Source organism: Anser anser (assembly GCF_964211835.1).
Source record: "Anser anser genome assembly, chromosome: 1".
Lineage (NCBI taxonomy): Eukaryota > Metazoa > Chordata > Aves > Anseriformes > Anatidae > Anser > Anser anser.
This window is the reverse complement of record NC_139720.1, coordinates 209336976-209357323: the sequence shown is the minus strand read 5'-3', so window position 1 is coordinate 209357323 and position 20348 is coordinate 209336976. Positions and strand designations below refer to the sequence as shown.

At 49.1% G+C, this 20348-nt stretch overlaps 2 protein-coding genes across 25 annotated transcripts in view; both read right to left on the bottom strand.

Moving 5' to 3' along the window:
* PAK1 (p21 (RAC1) activated kinase 1) overlaps positions 1-20348 on the bottom strand; it is an 805686-nt gene that overhangs the window by 702503 nt on the left and 82835 nt on the right. The window lies entirely within an intron of this gene.
* The window catches only part of LOC310904399 (glycerophosphodiester phosphodiesterase domain-containing protein 5-like), a 33079-nt gene that overhangs the window by 10696 nt on the left and 2035 nt on the right, over positions 1-20348 (bottom strand). The window contains exons 2-6 of one of the 2 annotated variants that reach the window (XM_083849076.1): positions 9362-9570; positions 8519-8622; positions 7564-7657; positions 2924-2983; positions 1257-1355 (exon numbers count right to left, since the gene is read on the bottom strand). In XM_083849076.1, coding sequence (XP_083705202.1) covers positions 1257-1355; positions 2924-2983; positions 7564-7657; positions 8519-8622; positions 9362-9544 — 540 coding nt within the window. In that variant the 5' untranslated portion in view covers positions 9545-9570. Of the gene's footprint in view, positions 1-1256; positions 1356-2923; positions 2984-7563; positions 7658-8518; positions 8623-9361; positions 11914-20348 lie in introns of those variants that run through there. The other variant, XM_083849075.1, reaches the window with a different exon arrangement.

Below are 20348 nucleotides of genomic sequence, written 5' to 3'. Positions count from 1 at the left end.
CAACACAGCTGCAGCCTCCCACATAGATGGGCTCCTGCTGTGGACATCAGCAGTTTATCTTCTCTCCCACACCCAGGTTGGATCCACAGAACACCTCTTGAGTCAGGGCAGAGGGATGTGCCTGGCTGGTTCCCCGCACTGAGGAGTGCTCCTCACTTCAGTATAAAGCTCTCCTTTCCTCTCAACCAGCCAAAAGGGACAAGTCTGTCCTTGTCCAGGATGGTTTGGCAAACAATCACCTTTACTACTACGTCATAACCTGTGAACATCTTCCAGAGAGCACCAGTTTTAATCCAATCTAATCCAGTCCAATCTTATCCATGTAACAGTCATCTCCACTACAACTAAATCATCAATCTAATGTCAACAAACCGGAATTTCCTCAGCCTTTCCTATCGCTTGGCCAACTCTCTAAAATGTAAGGGTTGAAGAAAAGCAGAAGTCATTGAGAGATGTCATTGTGTGTGAGAACGTCTGCCCTGGATACCTGATCCCAACTTCTTTTGACCAGAAGCAGGATGCAGTTGCATAAACAAAGGTGCCACCTGAGATGCCCAGGATATTTGAGATAGTTATGCAGGGCTAGTGGACAGAACACAGGATTTGTTAAAGACTGGTGTCCTTTGGGAACAGCAGCTGAAGCATCTCAAAGGGCATGAACACCCAAAATAAACCACACCTGTGGGAAACCCAAAAGATTTTGTGTCTCCTTCTCCCCATCCTCTTCCCCTAGAGTCTGAAAAGGGGAGGAAAAGCTGACACTTTCTCTTAACCTTTGCCAGTGCATTAGCCCTGATTCCCATCCTCAGGGGATGAAGCTCTTCTGGGTCGCAGGAGACTGAAATTGGGCTAATGCTAAAAGCTGCTGAGCTGGCATGAGCTGAGTAGGGAGTGAGTTCTCACTCCAGTAACCCCACCAGCCAAACGGATCTGATTTACCTGCCCTCAGCACCTGCTAATTAACAGTGCACTTAAAACAAGTTTGCCAAAAAAAAGGGAAAAAAAGATACGACTTCCCCAAAGGAGACATGTTATATCAAACAAATAGCTTGATACCAAACCTCAGGTCTTGGCTTCCTTCCTTCCTACGGGAAATGTTAAGTCTTAATAAAAGTCTATGCAAAACTGCACAGACTGCCAGGAAAACCCATGTGAAAAACATTTACCATATGGAATATTTTCCACTGATTGCCACACAATACTTCAAGAAACCAGTTGTTTTTTTCAAAGAACCTCCTTTCAAACAAACCTCTTACCTGGAACGAGAGGCGGACTGTTTTCCACTGATCTCCCCAGAGTACAGATAATATGAAGAGGGCTGTGATAGAGAAGCCCAGGACAAGAAAAGTCCCAATCTGGGGAGATACAAAGGACATTAATAAGCTTTGGTATTTCTGCATAGGGTGTGCAATCTATTTGCCTAACAGGCTTCTTTAATCAGCTTGGACTCAATAAATTCGGGATGCACAAGCTTCGCTGTGCTAGTTCATAGACAAAGAGATCTAATGGGACTAAAACCAGACCCACAGTGCTATAAATTGGATTTTCTGTACGGCAAAACTGATTTTACAAGTTAAGTACCTAACCTGAGTCAGCCCTCAAGGCTCCCTCTCTAGTCACGGGAGAAAGAGAGGAATTTACAGAGGTGATCCATTTCCACTTGCTTTACGATGAGAGATGCCTCTGTCTGTCTGTTGATGCAGATGGAGCCTAGATGAACAACTATCATTAAATCCTGTAGTTGGCTGAACTCAGAAGCACCAAATTAAACCCAAAAGAGACATCAGCACAGCTTCCTTATGCTGAGTTGCTTTGGAAGAGGCTTCAGCAACTGCAAACATTTCTGTAGTTCAGAAATAAGAATTTAATCTTTAACTAAAAAAAAGTGAAGGGGTAGCTCATTCTGTGCTGTGGCTTCTTGCCCAGGTTGGTACCAAGCAGTTATGATGGCAGGCTCTTCCTGGAACCTTATTTGTCTGCTGAGAACTAAACACAAGTAGAAACTGGAACCAAGGCCCTAACTAGTCTTCAGGGAGATCCTACAGATCAGCATCCTAATAATCAGTCCCTAATCTCTTCCACATAGGGATGTAGTGTTGGTGTTTTCCACAAATTGCTCTACAGCTTTCTGGATCTTCTGGAAGCCCATTTTTGATAGTAAAATTGATCGTTTCCACTGTGTAAATGAAGAAACAGAGGATGGAGTATTCTGACATTCAACTATTCCCCTTCACGGCAAGATTTGCAATCTTATTACGTTTTCCCCTAAGCTTCATGGCTTATTTTTTAAAAGCCTCACCTGGCTTTCAAGAAGTTCTTAAGAAAGGTGGTTTCTAAAGCATCATTTTGCAGCAACAGCTCCCTGAGGAGTTGTTTCTATGCCTTCCAAACTCCACGTGGCTTTTCCAAAACCACCCCAAGACCAAAAGACACGGGGCACCAGGATGCCTTGGAAAAGCCAGGTTTCTGTTCTGCAGAGGAAGCAGCCACTGTTTTTAAAGCTGTTGGGTCCTGCTACAGGGACTTACGCTGTGCTCCTCATGGAAACTTTGCCTTTGTCTACATGCAACCACATGTAGACATGTTAAATGCAGACATCCTCACCTCAGTGAGTCACCACGGGCTCCTTTTAGAGCCAGTGGGGAAAAAAGGTACTTTAGGTGTGATTCATCTCATCTCAATTTAAGTGTCTATGACCAGCTGGATGATTTGCATCCTCGGAGGGTTCATTTCCCTCATCTGACTGCACAGGGAGCTTGGGGTGATTAGCTCACTTGGAGATATCATTAGTATGGATATTTAAAGCCTCCTAAGATTAACCTCCTCCCTCTCTCCTATGATCTAAGCTGTTTTGCATGCAGGGAAACACCACAGGCTGATGGTTTAAAGCATGGTTAGGGTTACCAGAAAACTTTCTCCCCACCTTGTGACTCCAGTGCAGGTACAGCTGCTGACCTTCTGCAAGCAAACACATCGCTAGGACCTGGGAAAGCAAGAAGAGATTGTTTGCATCCTGGTACAAAATGACAAAATGAGGCATTTCTGGAATTATTTTTGTATAGGGAAGTCACTTTACTCTAGACCTTTGTGCACAATGACAAGGCAGGACAGGTGGATGGAGAGAAGCGGTTACTGCTACAGTAAATATGTTCCTGAAATGGCCAAGCACTCACCAAAACTGCCTTGTAGGGTCAAAACCTTCTCATGGGTGACAGATAGTTGAGCATTTTGGGGTACACGCTTTGTGACTGCACTCTGATAGATAGAATATGGCCTGGGCCAGCAGCCATGACATGAAAAATAGAGCAGCAACCTTACTTTTTTTCCATGTATTTGTTGTCACTAAAGGCACATCATCCATGGGGGACAGCTCAGGGAATAAAAGTCTCAAAAAAAACCCAAAAACACAAAACAAACAAACAAACAAACAGAAAAACAGAGCAGAGAGCAAAGGAAAGCACACGGTGACAGTAATTGCAAGAAATGCAAGAAATGCACATCTCAGAACGTGGAAAACTGCCTTGGAGATTCAAAACCTCTGGTTTGTATTAGGTTAATTTTTAATCCCCAGCTGTGGCCCTATGGCTGGTGTGCTCCTTTCCCTGCTGGCAGGTTGGAGCCCTTGGGGATCAGGGTCCCTTAAGGACAGCAAAAACCCCAGCCAGGGCAGGGGACAACCTGAGATGCCCTGAACACCAAGTAAAGGATGAGGAAAACCAGTCCGTGGCTCTTCTGGAGACTAGCTTCAGGTTGTCACAGACAACTGATGAACCTGGTGACAAGTTTCACCAGCCCAGGTGCCTTGTGATGAGTTTCACCAGCCCAGACGCCTTGCTGCTGTGCAAACACGTGGGTCTATGCTCCGGTGCATGGAGCAAGCTTCCCAACAAGTGTAAGGGACGGTCTGGGAACCCGTATCACCAGATATCAAGGTTTAGAGAAGAAACATCTGTTAGCAGTCATCAGTGCTCCACTGAGATGATAATTTATGATCCAGGTCCTTGCAGACTGTAACACAGTGGGATTGTGTGAAAGCAGTACAAAGAGATTTAGGGTAATAATGTGTTGGGAAGGGGAGCTGTTCTCCTGAAACCCAACTATAAAGGAATGTAAGGTGATTCTGACCCAGCTACAAATACCCTCTCTTTCCAGGATGATGCTGATTTGAGGCAAGAGAAGCTCAGCAGAGAATACAGATCAGCCTTTAAGTGCTACTTGACATGTCAGCCTCCTTCAATTGAATCCTGCACCTAGGACATGATGAGTAACCGCGGGAGCAGTTCACGGAGAACTGAATTACTGCTGAAGATCTTAAACCAGGCACATTTAAATAAGCCATTTTAGAAAAATGAAGGGAAAAGACACTTTAAAAATCTCCCCTTTTCGGCAAGCAATGTTACGAAGACTTGGTCCTTGCCTAAGGTGCATCCAAACGCCTACTTCAGAGGCCGTGCTCAACTAGACTCTCCCCTGCTACTCCTGTGTAACTTTCCTACAAAAGATGCAGCATATTTGGGGATGCCATTGGAGGAAAAGCTCGTTTTTATGGATAGAGGTAACAGCTCATTACCAGCTTACAAGAAGAATAATCACCAATTTTCATCCTCGGATGGTGAAGCAGGAACTCTTGCAGTTGCTCCACTGGTCACTGGAGGAGAACACGTCTTGATGGACCGGTGAGATGATGTGATGTGGACAAGATCTGTCCTCTGTGTGCTCTGGCTCCTCAAAAGCTGCCTCAGGACCTGTCTGATCTGCTCTTCCATGGAGAGCAGCTGTGTTTAGCAGTGTCTCACACGGTTCCACCTACAGCAAGACTTCTTCAGGCCAAAGGACAACCACCACCAGCAGGTCTGGCTCCTCCAAACTGCTCCTACACATACCCTGGGATTCACTGCAATGGGGGCTTGACAGCACAAGCCAGGTTTCTACATTCACTTTCTGGCAAAAAAAAAATGCAGGCTTTCAGAGCTTCCATGACACCCCAGTCTCTCAGGGATGAAGGCTTGAGGTCACTCTTTGGACTTCACTACCAACGTACAATTTTGAGTCGTCTTCTTAGTGTATGAATGCAGAGGCCCCAGCACATCTGAACCCCTTTACATTATACAGTCACGAGTTACCTCCCCAAAACCCCTTGGAATGAATGTGTGTAACTGCAGAGAGGCAAATATCATCTTCTGTGTTTGAAAGACTGAACAAGAAAGTATTTTTCTTCTCCCCTGAGCCTGAACTGTCCTACAACAAGACCCCGCAGCTTAACCTTTTAGCTCTAATGGGGATGAGAAGATTGCCTTGGGAGTGATAACAATTAAATTAATTGAAACTGATTGTCTGAAGAAAATTACACTGATGCATGCAGGCGGAGAGAGCCTTTGCACAGACAGCAAGTGCTTTGTTGTGCAGCACTTTGTTCAGCCACTGGTGGCTGCTGGGCAGAAGAGTGTTTGCTTCAGTGGTTCACAATAAGGACGTGGAAGGAGGCCTCCAGGCCCCAGTTAGGTGGAGGAAGAGACTACGATGCTCACAAACAAAACCACGCCACACTGCTTGCTGTAAAAACTCTGCTCCAGCAAGGGCATCAGTGTGCTCAGCTTTCTGACATGTTGGGCTGCTGATGCAAAACATCACAAGGAAGCATTGCCTGGGTGAAGATCTCTGGTCCTTCCTGCAACACGTGGAATCCTCCCTCCTCCACATCCCCATCCCATGTCCCTGCAGGTCAGGATGTCTGTCCCAGGTGATTGAAATTGGCTGATTCAGCCAAAAACTGTTGAGAAATAACAGGCAGGCAGCACAGCCAGCCTCTTAGGAAACAAGGCAAAAGCAAGTTTTCACACGGAGCCAACATGGTCACAGCCCACCATGGTTCAAAAAGGGTTTCTACGTGTGCCTAAGACCTGGTGAAGAACAGACCATGGTTTAACCTAAGTCTAGCTACGATGTGTGATACCAACAGTCTTGTAGGGAAGTCACACATCACAGGAACCACCAGTGGCTCAATGCAGAAGGTATTTCTGCTGTGTTACGCCCCCTGAACATCACTTGGGTAGGAGGGAGAAGTGCTCAGGGAAGTGCCAGCTGGCTGTGGTTGCTCAAGAGTGCTGAACCTCTGGAGATGAATGTTTTTGGTGGGATAGCAGTAGCCTGATGCACCCCAAGGTGGGAGGTCCCTGACTTGCTGTAGCCATGCCCTGCTTCTTTTGCCTCTGTGGAAAGCCACTGCACATTTTGAGATAGCAGGAGCACGAACAGCCTTGTGCCTCCCAGAACTTAACATCAGTGCATGCAGGAGTCTTGCCAAATTAGGCACGATGGACATAATGATGCAAGCAAGAAGGGCAAGTGCCCTTAGAAATACCCAGTGACTTTAGGTGGGTTACTTAACAGCTTCATGAAGGTGAGGAGCAAATGGATCCTGACCGCACATGCATCTTTGGCAAAGCTCAGAGTTGCCCAAAGTAACATTGCAACCTCCAAACTACCCACACTGATCCATTAACACCAGGAAAGCTAGGTAGACCTAGCTAAATAACAGAGATTAAGCTCTACAGCCACCAGCACGCCTCAAAATCCTTGTAATTAAATATTGTTATTTGACCTACTTAGAGATAAGTTATTCCACAGCTTTTATAATGCTATTGATTGCTTGTAGCATGGCCAAGCAGCTGTCCTATTTCTCACTTTGTTATTTTATTGCTAGCACTGAAATAAAATCACTATTTATTTGTACTTCAGCAGGGACAAAGGACCTTGGAAATCTGTTGTGTTGGGCACTGCGTGAGCAAGGCTAAGAGAGGTTCCCTGCCACGGGCAATTTACAGGCTGGCTATATGATGAGACGTCAATGAACGGGTAGGAGCAGCAGGAACTGATGATAAAAGCCAGTTGCCTTGGTCACAGAGGTGAGTCAAAGCCACAGCGTCAGCCCCAGCACCTGGCATCTCAAAACGCAAGCTGGAGCAGGAATGAGACTGAAAGTGGGGAAAATTTAATGCAGTTTGGAAAAGTGAAGACCTCAGGAACATAAACCTCTTTGGGCATAAATTTAAGGAGTGTTTTGTGACCACATCTGCGGTCTCCAACTGGAGACAAGCCCTCCAGCAAGGCAGAGAGAATCAAGGCAGCTTTAGTGATAATGTTTCCCTTCTTCTCATGAGCTTTACACTTCAGGGTTAGAGGAATAACTCTACTTTGACAACCCATCACCACTACAAGACTCAGATCTCCATACTTCCCTGCTGTCAAATAACAAAACTCAGCTTCCACATAACCAATACCGGCACAGCTTTCCTTGTGTTGGTGGAGAAATGGGTCAAATTCACCAAAGGGAAATCACTGAGGGAAATCACAGAACCTACATCTAGCTCAGAGACACCTGTGTTGAAAATGCTCATCCGCAGGTGGGAGAAAGTACCACAAATGCTCATTGTGTTCCCAGTCCTCCCCAGGTAGCTACTGTCAAGTGTCAGGGCTAGGCTGAACTTTGGTCTGATACATTAAACCATCCCTGTATTTATTTTCTAGGCCCGTAACTCACTCCTTAACAGGAGCCTTACTTACCAACAGCAGCGCGATGTACATGAACAGGATTGCAGCCACTACCAGGAGAACAAGAGACCAGAGGAACCAGAAGCCCAGGTTCCCATAGTTATACCTAAAAAGCAATAAAACCTTATAATAGCATTTGTGGCACATTAGCACAGGGGCTGCAGGGAAAATATATTTGAAGGAGAAAATGCCAGAAAGCTGGAGGAGCTACAGAGGCGTATCCCAAGGAGAGAGAGGGAAGCTTTCCTTTTTATCCAAAGGCTCAATAACATTATTACACCTGAATAACATTATTACACATTATTATATATTATTATATATTACATATATATTTTATATATTACATATATAATATAATTATTATTATATATTTGTATTATATTATATTATATTATATATTTATATATACAATATATAGCATTATATATATATATATTATAACAATGAATAACATTATTACACCTCCCCTTCTCATGGTATTTGAGCTATCTGGATGGCATCTAATTCTAGGGGCCAGATTTACATAACTGCTACCTACACAGTGCAGAAGGAAAGGATTTGCATAAAACCACACTGGTTATTTCTCTGTCTCCAGACTGGGAACATGAAATTCTCTTTGCTCCGAGATAGCTGCTGCAATATCTCTGATGCCAGCCACTACGCTTCTTCAGAGGGAACAGGAAAAAAGAAAAGAAGACTAAGGGAAGGAAAGAGCCATTTAGTCCCTTTCATTCACCATTTTTGCAACAGCGGTTGTTATCTTTCTCACAAATCCACACTTAAACCTGTACACCGTAGCCAAGCAAAGGGCAGAGCCTCAGCACCTCTGCAGACCCTGGGAGTTCATTTTGGGTGCCAGAACCAAGATGTGAAGGGACCAAAGCTTTGGCTCGTGACTGAAGTGCCCGGCCTACCTGGGGTGTCTCATTAAAACCCGAGTGGGAAAGGAGGAAAACGTGGCACTTACCAGTCAAAGTTGTTGTAGTCATTTTTCGCTTCACCCCACATGTACAGGAAGACGAGAGAAAAGCAGAAAGCTCCAACGAGCAATGGGAAAAACACGCATTCCCGCTAGAGAGGGAGAAGAAGGACAATCGGTCAGAGCCTCGTTCACTCCAAAACAAGCAGAGCAAACAGCAGACACTGCTTGCTTCTAGGCTGTCCGTGAAACACGTGGCTTGATGCTGGACCTTCTGAAGCCGACCTTCTCCTACGAGGAGAGGCTGCGAGAGCTGGGGCTGCTGGGCCTGGAGCAGAGGAGGCTCCGGGGGCTGCCAGCCATGGCCACCAGCACTGCCGGGAGGTGCCGAGAGGCCGGAGCCAGGCTCTGCTCAGGGGTGCCCGGGGCCAGGCCCAGAGGCCCCGGGCCCAGCCTGGAGCCCAGGAGGTGCCCTCTGCCCCTCAGGAAGCACTGCTGGGCTGGGCGGGTGCCGGAGCCCTGGCACAGGCTGCCCAGAGAGGGGCTGGGGGCTCCTCCTTGGGGATCTCCAGCAGCCGCCTGGACGTGGGGCTGGGCCCCCTGCTCGGGGTGGCCCTGCTGGACCAGGGCTGGCACCACAGGGACCCGCAGCTGCCCCACACCACCAGCCACACGGGGACACTCTCTCCATGGTGGCACAGACAAACTGAGCCTGCCAGAGAAGCACAGCAAGCCCTCCAGCCCCAGGAGCTGCCATCTAGGACACCAAGAGACCGCGCTGGGCTCTAAGGGAGGTCAGGCCTTTGACCCACAGCATCAACTGCTTCTCAGCTTGGACTGACTTTTCCCAGTGCAGAAATGAATGTCTTTGCTGATTCTGAGCTAATTTACCGTCTTGCAGCAGCATTTCCCAGGCTCGGTCCTTCTGCGTTGGTACCGCTTCCACCGGCAGCTGTAGAAACCCGCCAGGCAGGAGATGAAGGGCTGGTGCTCGTACCTCTGCAGCAAGTGCCGACGTACTACCTTCAGCTTCCCAAACTTGATCCTCTTGAGGCTGGTGGAACTGGCCTCCATCTGAAGAGCTTTATCTCATCTTCCTCCTGAAATGAGGTCACAAGATTGATGTGAGTCTCCTTGCCTTCGGGGTAAGCTTTTTGTGTCAGAAGGAGAGGAATTGTTCCCAAGAGGATGCAGAGACCAGCAGGTAAGGTGGCTGAGGACACCCCACCTAACTTTACACCCCTGAGAGAGATGTCTAGAAGAAAAGTACGGTCATTGCAAGTCCCCTGAGTGGTCAGTGGTTATAACTTTGGTGCTCTGCATCACCTCTGAGGGAACCTCTGCCTCCCTTTGACTCTACAGGGAGCTCTGGGAAAGGAAATCATTAACTTTAGCCCTCCATGCAGATTCCCAAATAATGTCAGATGAACCTGAGATGAACTTAGCCATGGGAATTAGCTCAATATCGCTGTGACCTCTCTGCAACCCCTTACCAGTTTAAGTAGTTCAGGTAGGAAAGGGACCAAAACTCTCCCAGGACACAGCCCTCTTATCCCAGAAAAACTGCAGCGCTGCAGAGACCGATCCCTGATGGAAAAACTATTTCCTGACTCAAAGAGCTCTACTGGCAGCGTGTTGGAAGGCCAGAAAGAACAGCTGTAAAGATGCACACATGGGAGATCTGTTCATAATCGGGACTTTAAACAAAGACTCCGGTGGTAAATTGCAGCCGGTGTTAGCAGTGAAGCAAACAGCACAGGGGTTGTGCCAGCAAAGAGCAATTTGCCCAGCAGGGCACTATCGAGACCACAAGGAAACATTAAGGAAAAATAGTCCTGTGTTGGCAGACGAACAGGCACCGCTATCCATCGCTTCTTTGGAGAACAGAGATAGCCTGAGATGCTCTCCGAGTGCCATAGTGCCCCTGAGTCCATACCGGTCATGTTCAGATGCAGGCATATCTGCTGCAAAGTCCCAGCTCAGGAGTCCAATCCCCTTAATTTATCTGATGTAATAACAGTAATTTAAGAGCAAAAATGAACAGATTGCTGCACTACACACGTGGGTAAAATGTACATGTAAATAGTTTGCAAACAACTCCAAGTCCTGCGTTTCTTTGCAGAAATGAATGGATAACAGCTTGCAAATTGACACTACATAAAAACAACCCCAAAAATCCAGCCCTACGATCAGTTTGCAGAAGGCACAAATAAAACAAGATGCAAGTTAAAACGGAAATGATGCTCTCCTCATGTATTTCCTGCTATATGTTCCCAGCCTAACAGCAGCTGGGTTGCAAAGGAGAGGGGATGGAAATGAAGCACAAGAGTTGTCAGATCAGGCTGCTCCTAACCAAGAAGTGCCCGCGTGTGCCATGCCCTGAATGCCTTCCTGAGACAGAGGTGTTTGCCCATCCACGACACTCAGTTCACCAGCATCAGATCCGGAGGCAGCAGGAGGTCACCCCCTGGTAAAAAATTGATGCTGCTCTCACATGGCGACATGGTGAGCCTGCTCTTGAGTAACCCAGCACAGAGGGTTTGTGGGCTCTGTGCCACCGGTGAGTGGTGTAGATGACATTTGATCCTGCTGTCCTAGTCACCTGGACTAAAATATACCTGGCATAAGCCCAGCGATTGCCAAATTGCCCCAGCTGTGTCTTCGGAATACGTTTGAACCTTCAGAGCTCTTACCAGAAGGTTTACATGTGCCATGCGGGTGCAGTATTTGTTACCTTCTAGTAGGATCCCTAGACCATGATTTTCCCCATCAGTGAAGCACAGCATCGTTTTTTTCCCCAGCCCTTGATTTAATGCTTCATCCTTTCCCTCCAGCAATAGCAATGAAGACACTGGTTCAAAACCAGCAGCTTTGCTGTCAGAGCACCATGAAATTTGCTATTGCATTCTTAATGGAGACACGAGGCTCACACATCAGTATTTATCTATCAGCGTACGGGATTTGACAGGAAAACAGATGGCAGAGACCTCAGCACATTGTCCTCTCCATCTGGCTGGCGGGATGTTAAATCTGGATGTTAGTCGAGATGTTAGACTAGCTCTCTCATAAAAAGGGCAGGTGATGGAGATACCACCAGCTCCCAAGACAGGCTAATCCTGTCTGAATTTGCTCTACCATTAACAGTTTTTTTTCAGTGCCTGGCCTCATGTCTAACAGTTTAAGCCCACCACTTCACGACCTGATCTTGATGGATCTAGAGAGGAGAGTAAATGTTTCCTCTGTTACGTATTTCACAACTGTTTGGATGACTGCCGTCTCGCTGGAGCTTTTGGAACGGGTAAGCACAACATCTCACATAATGGGAAACATTCACGTAGCTGCCTTTAAGAGAGCTTCAGTCTTAACCACAGCCAAACAAACCAAGAAATCCTCTTGAGCATCCACTTCCTGGCAGCATGAGGTGGGTTTGGGATGTCCACATGCAGACCTCAGAGCCCTTGGTGCTCAGAGGGTTCATCTTGTCTCACGGCTGAGCCCTGGGACCCCGGATAATGTCCTCAGGGGACCCTGGCACCCACTGCTTGTCATCCTTTTGGGAAATGACACTTAGAAAGCTGAAGTTTCGGAATCTCAGTTTGCAAATTCTGCACCGAGGAACATCTGCAACCCAGGAAACATCTTCAGAGCTGTTTATAAGAAGGAGCCCATCATCCTCAATCATCCTCTACCATTCTTCCTCTCCAGCATGGGCTGACTAGGGGATGAGAGCTCCTGCGGCTGAAATCCTATCCTGCCCAAAAGAGAAACAGCAATGCACAGAAGACCTTGCAGTGACCTGCCAGCCCCATCCAGAAGTACAAGAGGCTGCCGGAGGTTAGAGACCAGGGATGCCAATAAAGCCATTATATCACAGCTGGTGGGAGCAGAAAGCTTTCAGCCAAAGCTGAACGTGCCCTGCCAAGCCCCAGATCATGACTTGCCCCACAGCTGCTCCTGCTCCCACTGGGCATGCGGGGCTCACACTGGAAAAGCAAATGGGAGACTTGGAGCCCCACGGCTGCAAGGGACTGCTGGGTCCACTGGGGAGCAAAGCACAGGAGATGCTTGAGATATTGAATAAAGAAGGCATTCATGTGTAAATTCAAAGGAAAGGGTTGATAGGGATAAGGAAAACCAGGCCTTTCACACAAGGGCAGGCAGAAATGTCCCTCTCAGCTCCAAATGGGTTCAAATCCTCAGCCTCCCCGTCCTTCTCTTTCTCTGTGTCCTCAGATAATGTTTAATTTAATGCAAGCTTCCTTACACCTCTTCCGCCCTTCGCTTTCTCCATGACCCTCCATCCCACAACCTCATCCTTGCTCCCAAATTTCCAGCCTGCTGTTACAGCTGCACTGGGGCGTTCAGAAGCCACAGAAACATCTCTCCCAAGGTATGGCCGAAACTGCAATGCCTCAGACCACATCAAGCACTGAAGCCTTTGAATTCACTAGCACCTGATCCCAACAAAGATAATATCCCGGCTTCTGGGCCCAGCAACTGGGATAAAGGGGCAAAGAACATTGCAGCATATGGTGGGTGCAGAGTCCAAAAGACAGGAGGGCCACACGAGGATCTGGAGCAGTTCAGCCATTGTTAGGACACAGCAAGAGACCTCACAGTGCTTGGTCTAGATTTGAAGCAGAGTGCTCCTAAAACTTGGAGGCTGCCTGCAACCCCTCCCCAGCTCCACCAGACAAAAGTAAATGGCTGGAAAAAGGGGACAGCATACCCCAAATCCATTCACTGGGAAAGCCATGGGAGCAAAGAGCAAGCAGGAAAACATGCATCAGCAGGAGAGCAAAGTTTAGGGCTTCAGCAAGTGAGCCATGACAGCAGTAACACATGTTTTCCAGCTCCATAATCCCAAGAGACCTCAGGTCTTTCCTTTGCAAACAGAGACTGTTTGCTCACAGATAAGAGTCCCCATAATTGCAGGCATTTGAGCGGGGCTGCTCATTTCCCACTGCTCGACAGAGAGGGAGGAAAAGCATGAGAACTAGCCCGGGGGGTGGTGGAGAAATGAGCTGGAGAAAAAATTGGGAAATACATTCAGCTGCAAAGCCTGGATGCAGAAGGTAGTGCAAGCAGAGCTGGCTGGAGAGGCAAGTGCACGAGCAAGGAGAGGATCCTTGCCTTATTATTGTTATTATTATTATCATTTGATGCTTAGAGCTGGGGAACTCATCTTCTGAGTGGTAAACAGGTACAGAAGCCAAACCTGGCATCACCTATAGCTTTCTCCTTGAGGCTTTGAAGTCCATGCTTTCTCCTCAGCATCATGATGCCTTGTGAAGCCTGATGCAGGCAGCAGGTAGGGGTGATCCCTGCTTTGCCCATGCCATTTCTAAGGGATTTGGACAGAATTTGGAGAGAAAGTAAACCCTGTGCCAAGGCTGAGCCTTCCCAGCGCCTGCAGCTCCTTCGCTTGATGGTGGAGATGCCACTGAAGTCGCCTGGCACAGGGACCCCCAGTGCCATCCCTCTGCTCTCTGGGGACATCACACCCTGCCCCTCCACCTGGGAATCTTCAGAAGGAGAATCGGAAGGAGAAAAATCAACATCCAGACATGGTGCTGGTTGGTCACCGTCCCCACGAGCTGCACACAGACCTTGCCACCAGCCAGAAAACTCAGCAAAGAGCCTCCCTTAAACCTGCATTTCCAGCCCACAGTGTGCCCGAGGATCTGGATCACAGCCTTGGTTTCCTCTTGTTCCACTGCCATCAGCCTTCACTTTCTTTTCAGAGCACACAAGAGGTTTGACACAGGGAAGGAAGAAGGTTGATATGAAACAAGACTAGTCAACACCTCCCTGTGATACGGGATATACATCCTTTCCTTTCCCTGGCAGGTGATAATTATAATTTATCAGCAAGACATTCAACAGCTTCTTTATTAGCCCTAATTATGCCTTGCTTCTGCGTGGGATCCCAGGGAGGATGTGCAGCTCGACTCGAGTATGTGCAAAGTAGCCCTGAGGACTGATTAGCTGTTGGTTTGAGGCAGATGACAGCCCTCAGCACACAGAAATGCTGGGGCTTACCCCAGAAAATAATGAATGAACATGGAAAGAGAAGGGGTTAATGAGGAATAAGTGCTCCCGTGGCTGCAGGAACAATACTCGTTTCATTTTGTGTGCTGTTGTACACCTCCAGCATGCAGTGGCTGTGGCTCTCAGAGCTCTGGGGAGGTTTCCAGCAAGGTTAATGTCCCGTGTTTTGCAATATGCCTCCGCAGTTTGAACGGTCATAAATAATCACGCCTGCTTCAGACAAATGAACCTGAAAATACAGATGAAGCTTTGCATCTCTTCGGGTTGCAGAGGGACTTACAGAGGAGTCGGTGCTGAGGCTCAAAGGTCGGCCATCCAGCGTGAGCTGTGCTCAACACGAGCCACACTGGCTGGTTAGACCAGGATTCATCTGAGGATGCAGGCAAATGGATTTTCCAAGGCAACCAACCATATATTTTGGGGTGGAGGTGGGGGTCAACTTGACAAGCCCTACAGGAACCCCAATTGATGAGGATGATCGGTACGGTTTTGGAAACACCGCTGCCAGCCCCAGGCTTCTGCACATATCCCTGCGTGGAGAAGCAGACATCACTCCGATGGTGATGGGCTCACCTCAGAGCAAAGCCAGGCATCGTCCATGAGAGTCTGGAGCAGAAAAGGTACCTTAATCCCTGCCTTTATTTCAGAGGGCTCATCATAGGAATGAACACTTAAAAGTTGAACCACGTTTTAGCCCAAATTACTTTTTTTTAATCCTCTCCTTTCCCCAAAAATTGTTTGGTCTCCCTTCACTTCAAGAAACTCTCACAGTACGCTCTCATGTTTTGACCAAGTTTGTCCCCAGCCCCCGGGGTTGACTCATTATCCACAACCTCTTGCAGAACCCTCGTCTAATCCTAATCATCATCATCACAAATCACAGCTGGTTTTCTTCATCTTCAAAGCACTTTGCGGGCTGCCTCAGCGAATGCGTGCCTAGGAAATTATTGGCCAAGCCTCAGAGCATGTGCGATGGATTTTGTGCAAATGCTTTCAGTTTTGTGTTGAAACAGGCAAGGGGAAATTGTCGTGTTTGTCAAAGGGCCTCACAGCACTACAATAGATTTTTCCCTCTTTCCTGCTAGGAGCAAAATGAGTGTTTAGAATAAAGGCAATGAATAGTAGCTTAGTGGCTTGACATAAAAATAAAAATAAAAGGAAGAAGAAAAAGAAGGGGTGGAGAAAGACTTGCCAAGTGCCACAGCATTGGCTGGACTTTTGGCTGGAGCCGTCCCTCGTTACACGGAGACTTCCCAAAAGGGCCGCATGGTTTTGGGTCTGCAGAGGTTCGCCTGCTGCCCCAGTCCCTCCATCTTCGAGGAGCAAAGGTGTAGGACTGGCACGTATGGGGATGCTTTCATCTACAGAAATTTTCCTTTGAGGGGGAACAGGAGGTAAATCCCAGCATAGCTGTCCCGTCGGGTCGGGGTTTGAATTATTTTTGCCTGCCAGTTGCTTGTAGAGAGGTTCCAGCCCACCTACCTTTCAGCAAGGTCCACCCAGCTCACCCCGCTGTCCTTCTGGGAAGTCCTGCCCGCCCCAACCCTCCTCACGGAAGGTTCCACCAGCCCCAACTGTCCTTCCAGAAACTTCCACCGCACCACTCGAGTGAAGGCCACCCCCAGCCTTCAGCCCATGCCAGTCTCAGGTCTCCAGGACCCCAAGGACTGAAGCTTCAGCCCCTCCATCATGGGGGGACAAGAGGAGGAGTGGGCAGAAGCTGCACCGACCCCTGCCCTGGGGCTCGTTCCTCCAGGGAGGGGATGCTCCAGGGCCAAGGGGAGAAATGGGGGAGAGAAAATTCTGGCTGAGAATAATAAAGTCCTAAACTCTGACATCAAGTGTTGACCCAAACGTAGCAGGTTTTTATGCTGTGGTGTCTCTTTCCTGTAATTTGTCATGAGCTAAAATGTGGAGAGGGTCCAGTTCAGCCATGGAAGGGCCTGAAAAACATCAGAAAACTCAAGTAAAATAAAATAAAAGGTCGACATTCACTCATAGGACATGGCTCTTTCTTTCTCCTAGAAGATGAATTATAAGGTCTGGAAACAAGGTGGGACTATGTAGGTGCAGAACCAGGGGTAATGCCCCCGGAGAGCCCAGATCTGCACACCAGGGCTGCCAGATATCGGGGTGTTAAAGGGCTCCACTTGCAACGAGCCCCAGGATCGCATCGCTTCCCAAACTTCCCTTTCAGGCTCGTTTCATTAACGCCCACGAGAAAGCTGAAGGGTTGAGAAATCCCCCGCTGAGCAGCCAGCGTCTCGCACGCGATGCTGGAGCAGCAGCAGATGAGGCGGGATGTCCCGGCTGGGACAGGAGATATTTGCTTGCTTAAAGTGAAGAGGGAAATGCCGTGTGGCATTAAAGCTCCATTAATGCAGAAGCAAGGCTTGTTTTTTTTCCTGTGGTGCCATGCTGCATATCCCTAGAGATGTGATGCACTGCACAGCACTAAATTTGGGGTAAAAGGATATTATGAAGGTTATTACCTGCTAGACCAGAGCTTGGGGTGGGCTTCGAGCCTCCCTACATGAGACTCATCCCTCCTAGAACCAGAGGGCACTCCCTGGGCAGCCGTTCACGGTGTCTTCACCTGCCCTGCCTCTTCAGGCCACTAGCCACCATGGTGGCCAGCCCCCCAAAACACCCTGGAACAGCCATGGCATTGCCCCACCACATGTGGGGTGGCACACAGGTAGCTCTGGCCCCATTGCTGGGCCATCAGCAGTTCCTTTCTTCTGTTTTTTACCCTGAGAGCCTTCATACAGCTGATTTGTAACCCATGAGCTTGGGCTACAGCCCCACATTGCTCAGCATGTCCGTTATATGGATGTCCAGTCTTCTGGGGGAGCTGGATTCCCTCCTCTGGGCACTACAGGTGGGCAAAGGCAGAAATTAGCCCCCAAAAGGGTCGGGAACTGTGAGCTTCCAGCTGTGAGCACAAGGAGGTGGTTGAAGCCAGATGTCGGCCCCAGTCACAAGGCAGCCGACAGCCCCGAGATCAGGGACACGGTTTGGTGGGTGACATTGGTGGTAGGGGGATGGTTGGACCAGATGATCTTGGAGGGCTTTTCCAGCCCTAATGATGCTGTGATTCTATGAGATGTCCGTGTCCACATGTCATTTTGGTCATGCCAAGAGTGAATGGGGAGCACTGGGGAGATCCTACCTACAAGTCAAGCCTGAAAACAAGCCTGAAACTCAAAGCGACTGGTTTGAGAGGAAGCTGCTCCCCACATTTCGGCGTGGTCACCAGGAGGGTTTTGTCCTCACCTGGCTCATGGCAACTTTGCAGGTGGTGCAGGGCATGGGGCTGTGCTCAGCATGGTCTCAGGTCACACGTGGAGCTCAGCCTGGGGCTGTGCCCCTGGGTGGCCCCCAGCTCTCCAAGAAGACTCTGCCACCCTTGAAAAGTGGCCACAGCGAAGAAAAAAGGGCTGGGGAAGGAGGAGGAATAAATCCCTTGGAAGCCAAAAAAAAAATAAAAAATTAAAAATGGTGCTCAGAAAAGGGGGGAAACATTCCTTTGAAGATAAATCCCACTTTGTGCAGTTCAGCACATCCTGGCTCGGCTCCCACTCTGCTCCTGGGAATTCCTAAGCGGCTCTTTGTGCCCTACTGCTCAGGGGAGATGATGAGATGGGGACACAGCGTGGGGGACCCCCGCCGGCCCCCCCAGCCCTGCTGAGGGCAGCGCAATGCCGCCAGCGCCATCTCCAAGGGAAGACTTTGTCAGTCGGCCAAAAGGGGGAGAAGAAAAGAGGTCTGCAGATCACATACCTCCGCCGGCGGCTCTGCAGAGCCCTATTCAGCCAGGACAAAGGACGGGGGCCCTGGACGGTCACCGCCCGAAGCCCCCAGCGCCGGCCCTCCCGCGGGCTGCCTGTGTTAAAGTTCAGGGTTTGGAGCAAAACAGCCCTGCAAGGAGGGGAGGAAGGGACGCTTTCCACGCCGTCGGCCGGAGGTTTCTCTATTCAGCTATCCGCAGCATCCATATGCATCAGGGCTGGCCCGTTTTTACCCCGTAACAATGCCGCCCCGCTGTTCCCAGCGCACCCCCAGTGCTACGCGTTTCTGCATAAGTCATCGCAGGAAAGTTTTGCATGGATTTAGGGAAAGGATGGCCTGACACTCAAGATCCACGCCCAAGATCCCCATCCTGACTCCAGCCTCCCAGTGTGGTGGAGCCATCACCCAGAGCCTCCTTTTCCCCCTCATGAACATCTCCATCAGCAGTCATTCCCTGTGCCATTTTCCATGGGGCAAGGGCGTGCTGAAAGCACGGTGAAAGCAGCAGATGACGACTTCACAGCTCATTTCTTTTTCACCCATCGTGAAAATCTCCAGGGCCTGCTCAGCAAGGCAGGTGCATGGTGGTTTTCATCGCATGGGCACCACCTCGTGCAGAAAACCAGCGTGCAGGACCCCGATGGACAACCTCAGGACCTAGGGTATGGTTGGCTCTGCTGGGTCAACACCCAGCAGCGCTCACATCCCAACAGATCAGAAGAGGGTAATTTATTTAGCCGTAGAGTCTGTGGTGGGTGTTTCAATTCCTCTGTTTTAATTCCTCTAGGACCCATCTCCTCCGTGTTTGAGTGGTTACAAGGAGTGAAGAGGAATGGGTACAACTCAACCCATCCAAGAGCAGGCATCTTGAACAGGTTGGATGAACACAGCCAGAGTGCCAGGGCATGAATCCAGCCCAAGACGTAAGGACATTCATCACTCCAACCCAAAAACCCAAGCACCATTTCTTGGGCCTCCCAGGTTGCCTCGATTTAAGTATGGCCCTTGGGCACCAAAGCCCATTGCTGCCTGGAAACCCTGCCTTTGCTCTGGGTCTGTCCCCGCTGCAGTAGGAAGAAATGCAGGATTTCTCCATGCATGGTTAAAGGAAGCAGTCACGGGGACCACAGAAGGTCAACAGGCTGCACGGGGACCACAGAAGCTCAACAGGCTGATTGAAGGCGGTAGTTCCCAATGCTGTAGTGCCTCATTCTTGTGGAATGGCCCCAAAACATCCCCAAACCAACAGTCACCATAACACAGTAACACAGGCACAGCCTGGCAGAAGGCGAGGGAAGGGAGAGGTAAAGCACTGGTTGTGTAGTTTGGGGGAAGGAAAATGGATCAGAGCCGTTCACCTGCATTTCACGCCCAAATTGGGATTTGCCTAAGCAAGAAGCTTTAAGAAGTTTTCAGGGAAATGGAGCACTTCGGAGAGCACTGACCCCACAGAACCTCTCAGACCGCTTTAAGGCATGAATCAATTAAAGCAATCACGGAGCAAAGGTTAATCAGTAGCAAGTACATCTTAAGAAATAAGTAGCCTTTTAAAAAGCCATTGCTCCTGCCAATTCCTCCCCCCTCCCCTTCTTTTCTAAAGTGGCTTTTAGTTCTCAGACTCTGGAGACCTTCCAAAATAAGTCCTGTGATTAAGAGCGGCTGCAAAATCGTGCAGCGGCAGGGGATGGACCCGAGGTAGTCGCAGCAGCTCGGTACCACGGGGGGCTGAACACCTTCCAGGGGCCTCCAGCTTAATTAGAGCAGATGGAGGCGGGAGGGATGAGGGATTGCTTTTTGCAGTTAGTTTTGAGAAGGGAGGAAATGAGGCGGGAGGGTAAGGAAGGGACTGGCTCCACAACAGGTCTACGCAAGCAGCGAGGCTCCAGCTCGAGCATGCAGGCACACGGCAGTGCTTCGAGCTGTTCCCGTGCCGTGTCCTGCCTGCAGAGGTGTTCCTCCTTCGGGCAGCCTCCTCTGCTCCCCTGCACAGGGTGTCTGAGCCGAGCCCATGCTCAGCCTGGTGTGAAGCCCACCG